Below are 12,972 nucleotides of genomic sequence, written 5' to 3' on the forward strand. Positions count from 1 at the left end.
TTGTTTCAAAGAATAAGATAAATTAAATACCACTCTCTCATCCCTTAATCTAAGGGTGAGTCTACCAAGCCTAACTTCAATAAGTAAATCACAAGTACTAAGGAAAGGACATCCCAAAATGATAAGGACATCTTCATCATTCTCCATATCTAAACTAACAAAATTAGCTGAAATGATGAACTTGTCCACCTTAACCAACACATCCTCAATCACCCTTCTAAGATAGACAACTGAACGATCAGCAAGGTGAAGAGTGATGTTAGTAGGTTCTAAGTCTGTTATGCCCAACTTCTTAAATACAAAATAAGACATCAAATTTACACTAGCCCCCAAATCACATAGACACTTATCAAAGTTAGACCCTCCTATTGAACAAGGAATAGTAAATTTATCGGGGTCTTTCATCTTATGGAGAAGTTTTCTAAGGACCACAACGAAACACTCCTTATTGAAACTCACAGTGCAAAAATTTGTCACTTTTCTTTTGTTTGATAAAATTTATTTTTAATGATTTTCATAAGATGACATTTGTGCTAAAACCTCAATGAAAGGGAGGTTGATTTGAAATTTACTCATAACCTCAAGAAATTTTCTAGCTTGCACATCCTACTAGTCATTCTTAACTGTGTGAGAAAAGGATAGACTTACCTAAGGAGATGTTAGTATCTCCTTTTTTTCATCCCCTTCCTTCTTTAGCACTAGATTCCCATTAGTAGGAACCTCAACTTTCTTAGGTGCTTAGTCCTTCTCAATAAGGACGTCATCCGGAGTTGGGAAAAAACCTTCCTTCTCCTCGAAGTCCTCTTGAATCCTCTAGTTTCTAATCATCACAACATTGGCATCCCCCTTCTTAGGATTTGGTTCAGGTTATGAAGAGAGGTTGCCTGATTGCCTTTGTGAAAAGAGAGATTGTATGCTGGTTAGTTGAGACTCCACTTGCTTCATTCTCTGATCATTTTGGGCCATATATATTAAAGAATGGTTTCTTGAAGAGTGGGTTGTCTCCCATCTTGTCTAGGACTCTGATTTTGCATGGGTTGAGACCTATACATTTCTTGATTTTGCTTGAAGTCCTATTCTTGATTGAATTTGTGGGGGCATTGATTATAAGAACTGTTTTCTCCCCTAACAAAGTTGATCTCATCCATGGTTGTAGCTAGCTTGCCATCAATAATGCATTCTCTTAGCCCATGCACAATCCCACATCTATGACAAGTTGGGAATAGAGATGTAGTGATGGGGACTTGAGCTTGAGCTCTCATGAGTGTCTCAATATTCAGTGTTAGAGTTTGTATTTGTTTTCCCAATTCAGTTTGAGAATCATCTTTCTTCACCTAGTTGATGCGTCTCTTCATAATCTTTTTATCCCCTGAGTTGTTATAGAGGTTAGAGCACATATCATCAATGATCCTGATGGCATCAACAGGGGGTTTTAACATAAGGTTACCCACACAAGAAGCATCTAAACTTGTCCTATTTTGCGAGGACACTCCACCATAGAAAATATGAACTAGCCTTTGTTAAGAAAAGCCATGATGTGGACACCTTCTAATCACCTCTTGCAATTTTTCCCAAGCTTTAGGTATGCTCGCTTGTTCCCTTTGAACAAAGTTTCCAATGTCCCAAATGTATTGCTTCGTCTTCATGGAGAGGAATACCTCCTTAAAAACATACTTAGCACTAGTTGCATGTAGTGATACTATTCTCTAACAGTGAACACAACCAATCCTATGCCTTCTCGTTAAGAGAGAAGGGAAAGGCATAGAGTCTGATGTATTCTATTGATGTATAGTTCTGTCTCACTATGTTTTTGAACTTGATGAACTTCCTCAAGTATTGCATTAGATCTTCATGGGCAACACCACTAAACATGTTATTCTCCAACATCTGTAAGAACCCATGTTATTCTCCTTAAAGTGTGTGTGTGAACCAAGAATCCTTTTGTAGTAATGAATTTAATTTAGAGTATGTTTGGATGAGGGAATTTAAAATTCTGAGAAATTTTAAATTCTAAGAATTTCAAATACTTCAATTGAAATTCTTTTATTTTCAAAATTTTTGTGTTTGGATAAGAAAAAATTAAAAGTGTGATGGTGAAATAAAATGAATGCAAAAAGAAGAGAAGATATGATTGATGTGCTTCCAAAGAGAAAAATACTGATACGACATGGGAAGTCGCAAGGGAATCGAACACGGCGGTGTACACCACCACACCCGACCACAACATTCAGTCAACGGCGCAAGGCATGATCCAGACCTTCCGCACTAGTGAGCACCTCCATCGCATGATGGGTAGCGACGACTGCTCCCCTGACTGGCGGGTATAGTTCTACGTGTCCCCCTACGCCCACACCCGACGATGCTCCATGAGCTCAAACGATGTTTCTTGAAGAAGAGGATCATCGACGTGAGGGAAGAGTCGTGAGTTCGAGAATGAGATTTTGAGAACTTTCTGGTGGAAGAGAGGATGAATGTTATAAAGAAAATATGCGAACATTTTGGAAGGTTCTTCTATCAAGAAGAGAATTTCAATTTCTCACCTTTTAGAAGGAAATTGAAATTCCACATTTTTAGTTGTTTAAAATTCTGTTTTAAAATTTCAAAAATTTAAATTCTTCATAAAAAATATTCAAACAATGAATTTTAGATTACAGAAATTTAAATTCTCTAATAAATTATTTTCTTCAGTTAAAATTATCTATCCAAACACAATCTTAAGGCTATTGAAATAACTTACCATTCAATTTAAAAATAATTTATTTCTCACCTCTCACAAGCATTAAATTTTTAAACTCTCTCATCTCTCACCTTTCACTTGCATTAAACATAGAATGTTAGTATTCTTTAAAATAAAACATAAATTGTTACTACCTTTAGACCTTAATATAAACAAAATTAAATAACTTTAAATTAATTAAGAAAATTGGTTAATTTCATTAAAAAAATACTTTCTCATCCTTAATTATAGGACATAGTTTACTAATTTGTGCTTATTAAAAAAATTAATTAATTAATTTCTTAATATTGAATTTCTCTATAATATAATATTTTTCCAAATTTATTATTAACTTTATAGGAAACTTATTCATTTTCTTCAATCTTCATAAGATAGACAAAGAAGCAATTCAAGGTATTTTAGTCATAAAATAATTAATGCACAAGACAATTGAAATGAAGTCTTATAAAATGGACTATTTTTTTTTAAACCATGTCTTATAAATAGAGACAAATGGAGTAATCTCTTTTTTTTTTCCTAAAATGTTTTTCATTGGAATTTGATATTAAGAATAAAAAGTAGTCAATGGAACTAGAATCACTATTAATTGAAGGATAGTTTTGGAATAATATCATTAAATAGAGTCGATGTAGGGAAAATTTACTTATATTTGAGGCCAAAATATTTTTATTTTGTTGTTTATATTTAGATTCAAAGTTAGTATATATCAAATAAATATTACACAAATAAATACTTTCATTACATATATAGAACTATACATAAAATATAAATTCTAGTGATGATATTTATAGTTTATGATATGTTTAATTATATATCTAATTATATTTCCTTTTTATCAATTAGTTATATAAAAATAGGGACTGAGACGTGCAAGGAACTAGTAATTGGCAATTATTCTTATGTACCAATAGAATTAAAAGAAAAAATGGAAATTTTAATAAAAAGTATTAGTTATGAAAATTTTGGTCTCTTAATTGATTCCTAACATTTTTCTTTTTACGTGATCATTTTTCCCATAAAAAAAAACTTTTTTCTTACTACGCAATTTTTTTCGAGGCTAAACACTGATAATGTGGATCGATACTGTGAAACAGCTAATTAAGTGGTTACATAAAAATTATAGCAAGTGTTAACTAATGAAAAGCACATTTATAAGGTAAACAATGTTAAGCGTTGCTCACCGCTTTTTTGGAGTTTTGGATGTGGTTCAATACTTCAATAATTTCGAGTAAGAATATAGGGAAGTCTTGAAGAATGTTTTTCAAGTTGAAGTGAAAGTGGAGTTTTCTTGGACGGCGATGGAATGCGCCAACATGCTCTCCTATTAAAGTAGTTTTCTTCTAAAAAAGGTGAATAATCTTTAGAAGAAAAAAAAATCATTAATTGATTTTCTTAAATAATTTCGTTATTTCTCTCCCTCCCTTTCACCTCTCACACAAATATGTATATATTTTATACTTTAAATTATTATGTATTTTTTTATTATTAAAGATTATGCTAATTCTTCATTGTTTTTCTAGGGACACTATCTGAGGTGAAATTCTAAAAAAAAATATTGCAGAAATCTATGGGTCTTGTCCAAAATTAGGAAAACATTAGTATTTTGGTCAAAATCGAAAAACGTGGTTCTTTAGCGCCCGAAAGGAAACTTGTTGCATTCCGACCAAACTCAATCCAAAAAGATGCCATCAATGCGTAACATGCCATGAAAATTTTAAGTCAACTTTGTCTTTGTTTCTATTTTATTAATGAATTTTCATTACATTGGTCATTCCCAACAACCCATATGAAATACCGAAAACGTCACCATCTGTTCATCTCATTGGCTAGTGCATACATTTTATGACACACTTCAGCACACAAATTTTCACCTTACTTTAGAATTTGACTAATAATTTATTTGGGAATGATATTTGATATATGTATGCAATATCTTTATTCTTAACTTTTATATTTTGACGAATGGCTATCATTTTTCATAATCCACTGCATACCAACTGCTCTGGGCCCGTCCTTTGTGTCTCTTCCTGCGTGTAAATCAACGCGGTTAGCAAGACTTGTTTTTCGTTAACCCTAAATAAGAAAACCATGCTTTTGGTAATAAATAACGAGAAAATTATTGATCACTGAAACAAAAAGTTCAAAGATACGTACTACTCCATTCCATTGTAAGATTAGAAACATCGTATAATAGGAAATCAGTTTGTATTTATATTGTTACAGGTCTAGTCACGAGGTGATTTCTAAAATATCCGGTTAGTAATTGTGTTTTGTTTTGTTTAATATGAACGTGTTTATACGTAGAAGAGTGTCATTAATTCATTAAGCGCAATTAAAAATTTATTGACAAGAATTAAAGCACAATAATATGAATTATTTTAATGAGTAGCATAATATATGAATTAAGTACTCAGAAAAAATGATAACGTAAATGTTAAAATTAAAGATGGATAATTTTTTTGGACATAAAGTTGGATAATAAAATAAGTGCATGCTTGAATTAAAGTTGGGAGTACTAAAAAGTACTTTTATTTTAGAAATAACAATTTTTTTCCTTCTCAATTCATGTATTGAAACGCTTAATTTTACATTTAAATTTGCGAAAATATTTTATGCAACTTTAAATCAAAGATAAGGCTAAATAGTTAGCTAGGAGAGTTATAATATAACATATATAAATAGAAATAAGATAGTAGCGTGAGTAAAATTTAAATCTTCAAAAACATGATAAAAAAAATAATACTTTGATCAAAGAGTTTTAACCTGAAGAAAAGGACATTAAGCAAAAGTAACACACACGGTGAAGTAGCACTAGCACGTGACTCCCTAAGGCACTTAGTAGTTTGAATAACACGGTACTTTGATTTTGAAGCAGTCTGAGTAGTGCATTTTCCTTAGTAATTTCCCTTCAGACGTTTGGAAAACGTCCACTACTTAAGTTTCTCTCACTCTTTCCACTTCGGTCAACCATTGTTTGTTTACTTCTCACACCTCCTTCCTTCCAAAGCCACCATTCTCCCTTCTTCCATTTTTTGTTTCTCTTTTCTCACTGCCCAATTCTCTCTTTCCCAATATATCTGCAGCCTTTGTATTCAAGTTCTGAGGCTTTGTTTCCATGTTTTTCCTTCATGGGGTGCTGATATTTCTCCGTTTTTTGCATCATGGGTTTTTCCCTCAAAATGGATTCTTTTGAGATGATGAGTTGGTGAGTACTGTGGTATTTATTTTGGGTTTTGGCTTCAATTTGGACTGCATGAAATGGCTTCTCTTGTGAGAAAGTTAAGGCCTTCTTCTGTGCCTACTGTTACTGTGGAAACTGAAGATAGCTTAAGCAGCTATGAGTACTCCCTTGCTGTGGTGTATAATGGCCCTCCTCTCAGTTACTCCATTCCTGAAATCCCTGCTTTCAAAATTGACCAAATCCCAATTGCAACCATTGCTTCTCTCTCTCATGATGACGTCTCAGTCCCAGTTATCCAACCTCTTGGCAAAAGTCTTCACAAAAGGAAGCAGAATCACTGGGTGACAGATTCTGTTGTCCTTTCAAGCTTGGACTCTTGTGCAGTAGATTCACCACCAGCACCAGACGGTGTTGATGGTGATATGCACAAGAGTAGTCCAGACACTTTGGAATTTCCTGATGATAGAGATGGCACTTTTCTTCACACAACTTCTGACACCACAGAATCAGGTCCAGGTTCGGTTACAACCTCTCTATTTGCCCCTTCTGATGAGATTTGTTCCTTCAGAGAGGAAGAGCAAACACCAAGTCCAACTCCAAAGCATGTGAAGCGTGTTTCTGCGGTGACCTTCTGTGATCCTGAGTCAAACTACATGGTGGAGACAGATAGTGATGAGTTTGGTGACTCTCAGGTTGAGAGTGTTCCAGTGATGGAACGTGCTGTGAGGCCTGGGAAGAAGGGTTCTTGCTATAGGTGCCTCAAGGGGAACCGTCTTACGCCAAAGGAGGTTTGCATTGTTTGTAGTGCAAAGTATTGTCGCAGCTGTGTGGTGAGGGCTATGGGGTCCATGCCAGAGGGAAGAAAATGTGTGACTTGCATTGGCTACAGAATTTATGAGAGAAATAGAAGCAAGCTGGGGAAGTGTTCTCGTATGATGAAATTGTTGCTGTCTGAGTTGACTGTGACTCAAGTCATGGATGATGAAAGGTCTTGTGAAGCAAATCAAATACCACCGGAGCTTGTTTGTGTCAACTTGCAACCTCTGAATAGGGAACAGCTTAAATTGCTCCTCAACTGTCGAAACCCACCAAAACAACTGAAGCCAGGATCCTATTGGTATGATAAAGCATCTGGATTTTGGGGAAAGGTGAAAACTTAATTTCAACAACTACTTACTTTAATTTAGTCTATTTAGGGTGTGTTTAGGTAAAAAGCTTAATTAAGTTCTTATTCAACAAGCTGTTTTAATTTATGTGGTAGGTTATGCCATACATTTGATCATATAACTTACTGAAATAAACTAAGATGAGGTTAGTTTGAAAGATTCATGAAGAAGCTTAGTGAAATAAACTAAAAAGAGCTTGTCAACCTTTTTGTGGATATATATCTCAGATTAGTTTAGTGTACCTTAAAAAATGGCACTTAGAACTCCAGGAATGTGCCTTCAACGTGGTTTCATTTTACTTACAAAATTTAATTCATGAATCTTTCAACCCCATTTAATGTTTTTCCAAGTGAAGTTCTAATCTATTGCATTGCTTGATTTTACAGGATGGCCAACCGCCTAGCCAGATAATCAGCCCCCAGCTTGATGTTGGGGGTCGCCTGCACAAAAATGCAAGCAATGGAAACACTAATGTGATTATAAATGATCGCGAGATTACGCAAAAAGAGCGATTGATACTGCAGGTTTTTTGTCTTGAACACTATTATATTTTATTGCCTATACATAAATATATATTTTAAGGATGTTAAACCAAAATGTTGCATTGCATTGATTGTTGCAGTTGGCTGGAGTGCCGTGTGAGGGAACACCTAACTTTTGGGTGAATGCTGATGGATCATACAGGGAAGAGGGGCAGAGGAATGATAGGGGCTGTATATGGGATAAGGTGATCATTGTTGAGATGCATGCTTCCTTTCCTTGTTTGGTTTTTATAGAAATAACAGCTCATCAATAGTTTTGGATTTCCCTTTTGCAGCGTGTAGCAAGGTTGGCTTGTGCAATTTTGTCTTTGCCAGTCCCTTCAAAGTCTGTAGCTCTTTCTTGTGAAGGTGAAACAGCTAACACAGACAGCGTTCATCGAAAAATACTTCACAAATTTCTCCTTGTTGGTTCTGTCAATTCTGGTGCATGTACTATATTTAAACAGGTAGGTTTCTCCTTGGGAGAACTCAGTTTTTCAGGCGCCTTATGTTGTATTCATATGCATGCATGCTTAATGAATTGGCAAAGTACATGTGTACATTTAATGACTGTGCTGTGATTTTAAATGCTGAAAGGATAGTCCAATTCATTTTCAGCTCTTCAATTTACTTTTCAGTCTCATAATTTGGGTGATGCTTTGTCATATCAATATGGAGTTGGATATAGAAGAACTACATATGGACTTGACACACCCTAAGTCTTATTAGCTTTTACTTTTGAGTTTACAGTGAAATGCACTAACAACAGCTTATAAGGTCCCTGCCTATTATTTTCTTTAAAGCTGTCCTGTTCTCTATAATACCTTCTAGAAAGTAGGGATGCTCAATTTATGAGGGCATTTATGTGTGTGATATGAATGTTAGGGTCATAAGAGCTCAAGTTGTTGATTCTTATCAGTCACATTGCTAGTTGTCATGAGGTTCAGATAAGTTTTGAGTGCTTAATCTATATCTTGAAAATTTCTGGCTAATGTAAATTGTAATTTGTCAAATTTTGGAGTTTACTTTCCTCTTCTGGTGTGTATGAGACTGCAGTTCTGAATACTTCTTTATACTTTTAATTAAAACCTTGATTTTGAGTGACACTAATGACTGAACCTTTTATCTTAGGCCAAGCTTCTGTATAATGATCCTTTCTCTGAAAATGAGCTCCAAAATATCAAGTCGGTGATCCAAAGTAACCTGTTTACCTACCTTGGTATACTGCTGGAGGGACGTGCACATTTCGAAGAAGAGAGTTTGTTGGAGAATAGGAAAAGAAGGTCTGTTGATGAATCTACATCATCAGGTAATTCTTATTTCCTTGTATAAAAGGTTGACCAGAAGGCTATTTCTTTTTGGACTTTGGATGAAGTAGGGGGCAGCAATTTTTTTAACATTTTCCCTTTTCAAAATTTTCTGGATAGTGTAAACTGTAAAGGAAGTTGTCTTCCATAGAACCTTCCTTTAACAATGTTGAATATAGCAGAAGGAGTATTGTCAACTTTGCGATGACATCCTTCTTTTCTCAACTAAGAAAGGTTAACTATGTTAGTCTCTTACAAATTGCAACAGATGCATAGCTTTCGTTTTTGGAAACTGTGCAGTTTATCTGGTTTTGTATCAGTAGAAGACTAATGCTTCAGACTATTTCATTATTTTCTTGTCTCTAATGTGATTTCAGTTTTAATAGAAATCTTTTTACCTTCAGTTTTGTGCTTATCCTTTCACATTGATCCTAAAAGATGGTAGACACTTATTAATTAGCTGATAGAAGAAGCTTGTCTGCCATTAGTTGGAGATATGTGTTATGGAGAGAAGTCACTGATTTTAGTTTGTACAGGGAATATCGGCAGTGATGATGTTGAAACAACACTCTATTCCATTGGCTCACGATTGAAAGCTTTCTCAGATTGGCTACTCAAATACATGGTGTCAGGTAACCTGGATACAATATTTCCAGCTGCTACACGTGAATATGGACCAATGGTGGAGGGTTTGTGGAAGGATAAAGCCATTCAAGCAACATATGATAGGCGAAATGAACTAAAAATGCTACCCAGAAGTGCAAACTATTTTCTGGATCGTGTGAGTTAATGCTTGGTTGTCTATCTGCTCATCCTCACATGCATATTCAAGATCATTCATACTATTTTTTTAATATTAATGAAGCCAATATGATTTTTAATTTGTTCAATTTTTTGTCTGATGTCATATCCTCTATTTCCATCTGTTTCAGCATGGCGTTTGGATCATTGATCATTTGACACATAATCTGAAGCAGAAATTAGACAATAAATTTACAGAATTTGAATGTAGCTTTTCCCTTGTATTAGTTGTCTTACAGTTTTGTTCTTTTCTTTCTCTCTTTCAAACCCTTTTGGATACCATGTGTTTCAACAAGGTTCATGACTATCTAAATCACTTCAGTGGGTTACTAGACATTTTGTGAATCTAGGCAGTGGTAAAAGTTTCTTGAACTGATTAAATTTATTTATAACGATCTGATGAACAATTTATTGTCTCCACTTAACAGTGGATGTCTAAATCCTTTTGACTGTGAAATTATTTGGCCATGCATCACATCAATAAACAATAGATTTTCATCAAAGTCTAATTTATCTCTCACATGCAGGCTGTTGAAATTTCCAAGACTGACTATGAGCCATCTGATACGGACATCTTGTACGCTGAGGGTATATCGTTATCCAACAGCCTCACTTCAATGGAATTTTGTTTTCCCAAGTCAAACAGTGAGGATTCTTTGTTTCCTGAGTATCAACATGAATCTTCTCTCAGGTTAGCTCCATCATTTTGTGCAGTTCGTCACACAAGAACTTGTTACTTCTGAATTAAGCTCACATCAGTGTGCATCCACTAGTAATGTTCAGTTTCTTGATGATGAGTTAAATCTTAGTTGTGTTCCAAACTGATGAGTTAGACACATAATAAAGGAACAATTTGGCAAGAGTAGTGTGCATGCATGTTTTGCCGTAGCTCACTTACACGTGCTCACATTTTAAATGCCAACATTTTATTCAACTACATACGTCTCTAGAAAAGAAATACTCTATAAGAATGTTTAGATTTGAGTAGGCTTGTTTCAACAAACAGTGTTGTGTGTTATTTCACTTTATCTATTTTCATGACTGTAAAAACATATGGATCCTGAAATATTTTAATTTGGAGTGAACCACCACATAGGTCACCGAGATTGTAAGCATCAATTACTTTAGTCCATAACTCAGTAAAACTCTTGTTTTTTTTCCCAAATTTTGCAAAATGTCATTCACTTCAATCTTTTCTGACTGCATTTTTAATTGTCATTAAGTACTAAAGTGAATGGCATTTCACAAAGTCAGGGACTAAGGTTACATTTTTATAAATTCAGGGACTAAAGTAATCGACACTTACAATCTTACGACCAATGTGGGGGGTTTACTAAATTTATATAAACATCTTTAGCTATGATGGATCTATTATGTGTACTTGCTCTCAGTTATCAACAGCTTTCTTACTCCACTTTATGTTCCATTAATAGATACCAACTGATCAGAGTACATCCTAAAAGCCTTGGAGAAAACTGCAAGTGGTTGGAGATGTTTGAAGAGACCGATGTTGTAATGTTCTCAGTTGCCTTATCTGACTATGATGAGTACACTACAGACAGTAAAGGAGTTTCTACCAACAAAATGTTGGTAGCTAAGAATCTCTTTGAAAACATAATTTCTCATCGAAGCTTCCATAACAAAAAATTTCTCCTAGTATTGACTAAATTTGATCTGCTTGAGGAGAAGATTGAACACATTCCTCTAGCACAATGTGAATGGTTTAGCGACTTCCAACCATTTATCAGTCCCAATCAGAAGAAAGGCTGTAGCAATGGCAATAATAACTCTTCATTAGCACAATGTGCTTTTCAATACATTGCTGTCAAGTTTAAGAGATTGTTCCTTTCCATCACTGGCCGAATTCTCTTTGTTTCACTGGTTAATGGATTGGAACCTGATACTATTGATGAAGCTCTCAGATATGGAAGGGAGGTTATGGAGTGGGAAAAATGGGATCCCTCTATTGTAACTGATCCAAAGTCCGAGAATACTTCAACAAGCATTGATGAGCAAAGTTACTTATGTTAATTTGTATGGTTTAATTACTTATTTGATTTTTATAGTTACAAACTTTTTCTTTTAGTCTTTATACTTAAAAACATCCTTTATTAGTCTCTATACATACAATGTTTGATATCTTTTAGTTCTCATGAACTAAAAGGAATTAAAAATGATATATGTAGGGGTCACTGTACTTAAAAACATCTTTAATCCCTACATATATCATTTTTAAGTATAGTAACTAAAAGGAAGAGTATTTGTAACTATAGTTACCAAGTGATTAATTAAACTCATCTGTATAGAGAAACTTAATTCTGTAAAGGGGCTTAAAAGAGTTCATGATTTTCCATACAGGGATGAAAAAGTGATACTTAAGGTGAGGGATTCATAAAATTTTGAATATAGATTCATTAGGCTGGACCCCAATATTTAATTTTGATCTTGTTCACAATGGGTCTTAGTCTTGCGAAATTGTCTATGTACAGATATACTTGTACACCACGAAACATAAAGGGGAAGAACAGAGAAAAGGGTTGGCCATTTTGTCATCTTGAATATGAAATTGAAGATTAATTTGTCCTCTACTTTTGTTACGAGAAGAAAATAATGTTCACTTGTTTGCCAAAAATATCCATTAGTACGAAAGATTTTGTTTATTCTTTCCTATAGGCCAATTTAGTCCTTGTCTGCATGAAGATATTATAGCTATTTGGTAATGTACGAGTATCACTTTTCATGTCTCCGACCAATCCTTGATATTTTTAGGTTTTCCAAATATCTTGATGAGAGCAGAATGCTTTACCCCTAATATCTTGTAACTTCAAAGATTTCGAGCTAAGGACATGCATACTAAATTTGATAGAAAGGTGTAAGAGATTTCTCTATCACTTTTTTTAGAGTTTTTTTTTTTTTAAAGATTGTTCTTTGTCTAAAGTGTTGTGTAATGGAGGAGATTAAATATCGAAAAAATTTTCATCAATATATTACGAGCACTCCACACAAGTAAGGTGTAAGAGATTTCTCTATCACTTTTTTTAAATTTTTTTTAAAGATTGTTCTTTGCCTAAAGTGTTGTGCATCGGAAGAGACTAAATATCGGGAAGTTCTTTATCAATATATTACAAGCACACCACACATGTAAGCTGGATATCACACACTAAGTCAAAATCTTAAGGTAATAAAACTCTTTATTGATCACTTAGGTTTATTTTCATGAGACACATGTCTTCTTTATAAAAAAAAAGTCTTGTTGAAA

General features: G+C 34.2%; 1 protein-coding gene across 1 annotated transcript; it reads left to right on the plus strand.

The window, feature by feature from the left end:
• The first annotated feature begins 5,615 nt into the window (after positions 1–5,615).
• LOC112997598 (extra-large guanine nucleotide-binding protein 1) lies at positions 5,616–12,301 on the plus strand. Its single transcript, XM_003530292.5, has 8 exons — positions 5,616–7,066; positions 7,471–7,608; positions 7,707–7,811; positions 7,902–8,072; positions 8,737–8,914; positions 9,449–9,693; positions 10,241–10,404; positions 11,147–12,301. Exons 1-8 carry the CDS (start codon positions 5,996–5,998, stop codon positions 11,742–11,744), a joined length of 2,670 nt encoding a protein of 889 aa, XP_003530340.1. The 5' UTR covers positions 5,616–5,995; the 3' UTR covers positions 11,745–12,301.
• The last annotated feature ends 671 nt before the right edge of the window (positions 12,302–12,972 follow it).

Source organism: Glycine max, chromosome 7 (genome assembly GCF_000004515.6).
Source record: "Glycine max cultivar Williams 82 chromosome 7, Glycine_max_v4.0, whole genome shotgun sequence".
Lineage (NCBI taxonomy): Eukaryota > Viridiplantae > Streptophyta > Magnoliopsida > Fabales > Fabaceae > Glycine > Glycine max.

What these genes read in the sequence shown, in the direction of transcription:
- LOC112997598 (XM_003530292.5), top strand. Translation starts at nt 5,996, where the DNA reads ATGGCTTCTCTTGTGAGAAAGTTAAGGCCTTCTTCTGTGCCTACTGTT. An exon ending in CAAACTATTTTCTGGATCGT is followed by an intron (nt 9,694 to 10,240) that starts GTGAGTTAATGC and finishes TCTCACATGCAG; the next exon opens with GCTGTTGAAATTTCCAAGAC. An exon ending in CAACATGAATCTTCTCTCAG is followed by an intron (nt 10,405 to 11,146) that starts GTTAGCTCCATC and finishes TTCCATTAATAG; the next exon opens with ATACCAACTGATCAGAGTAC.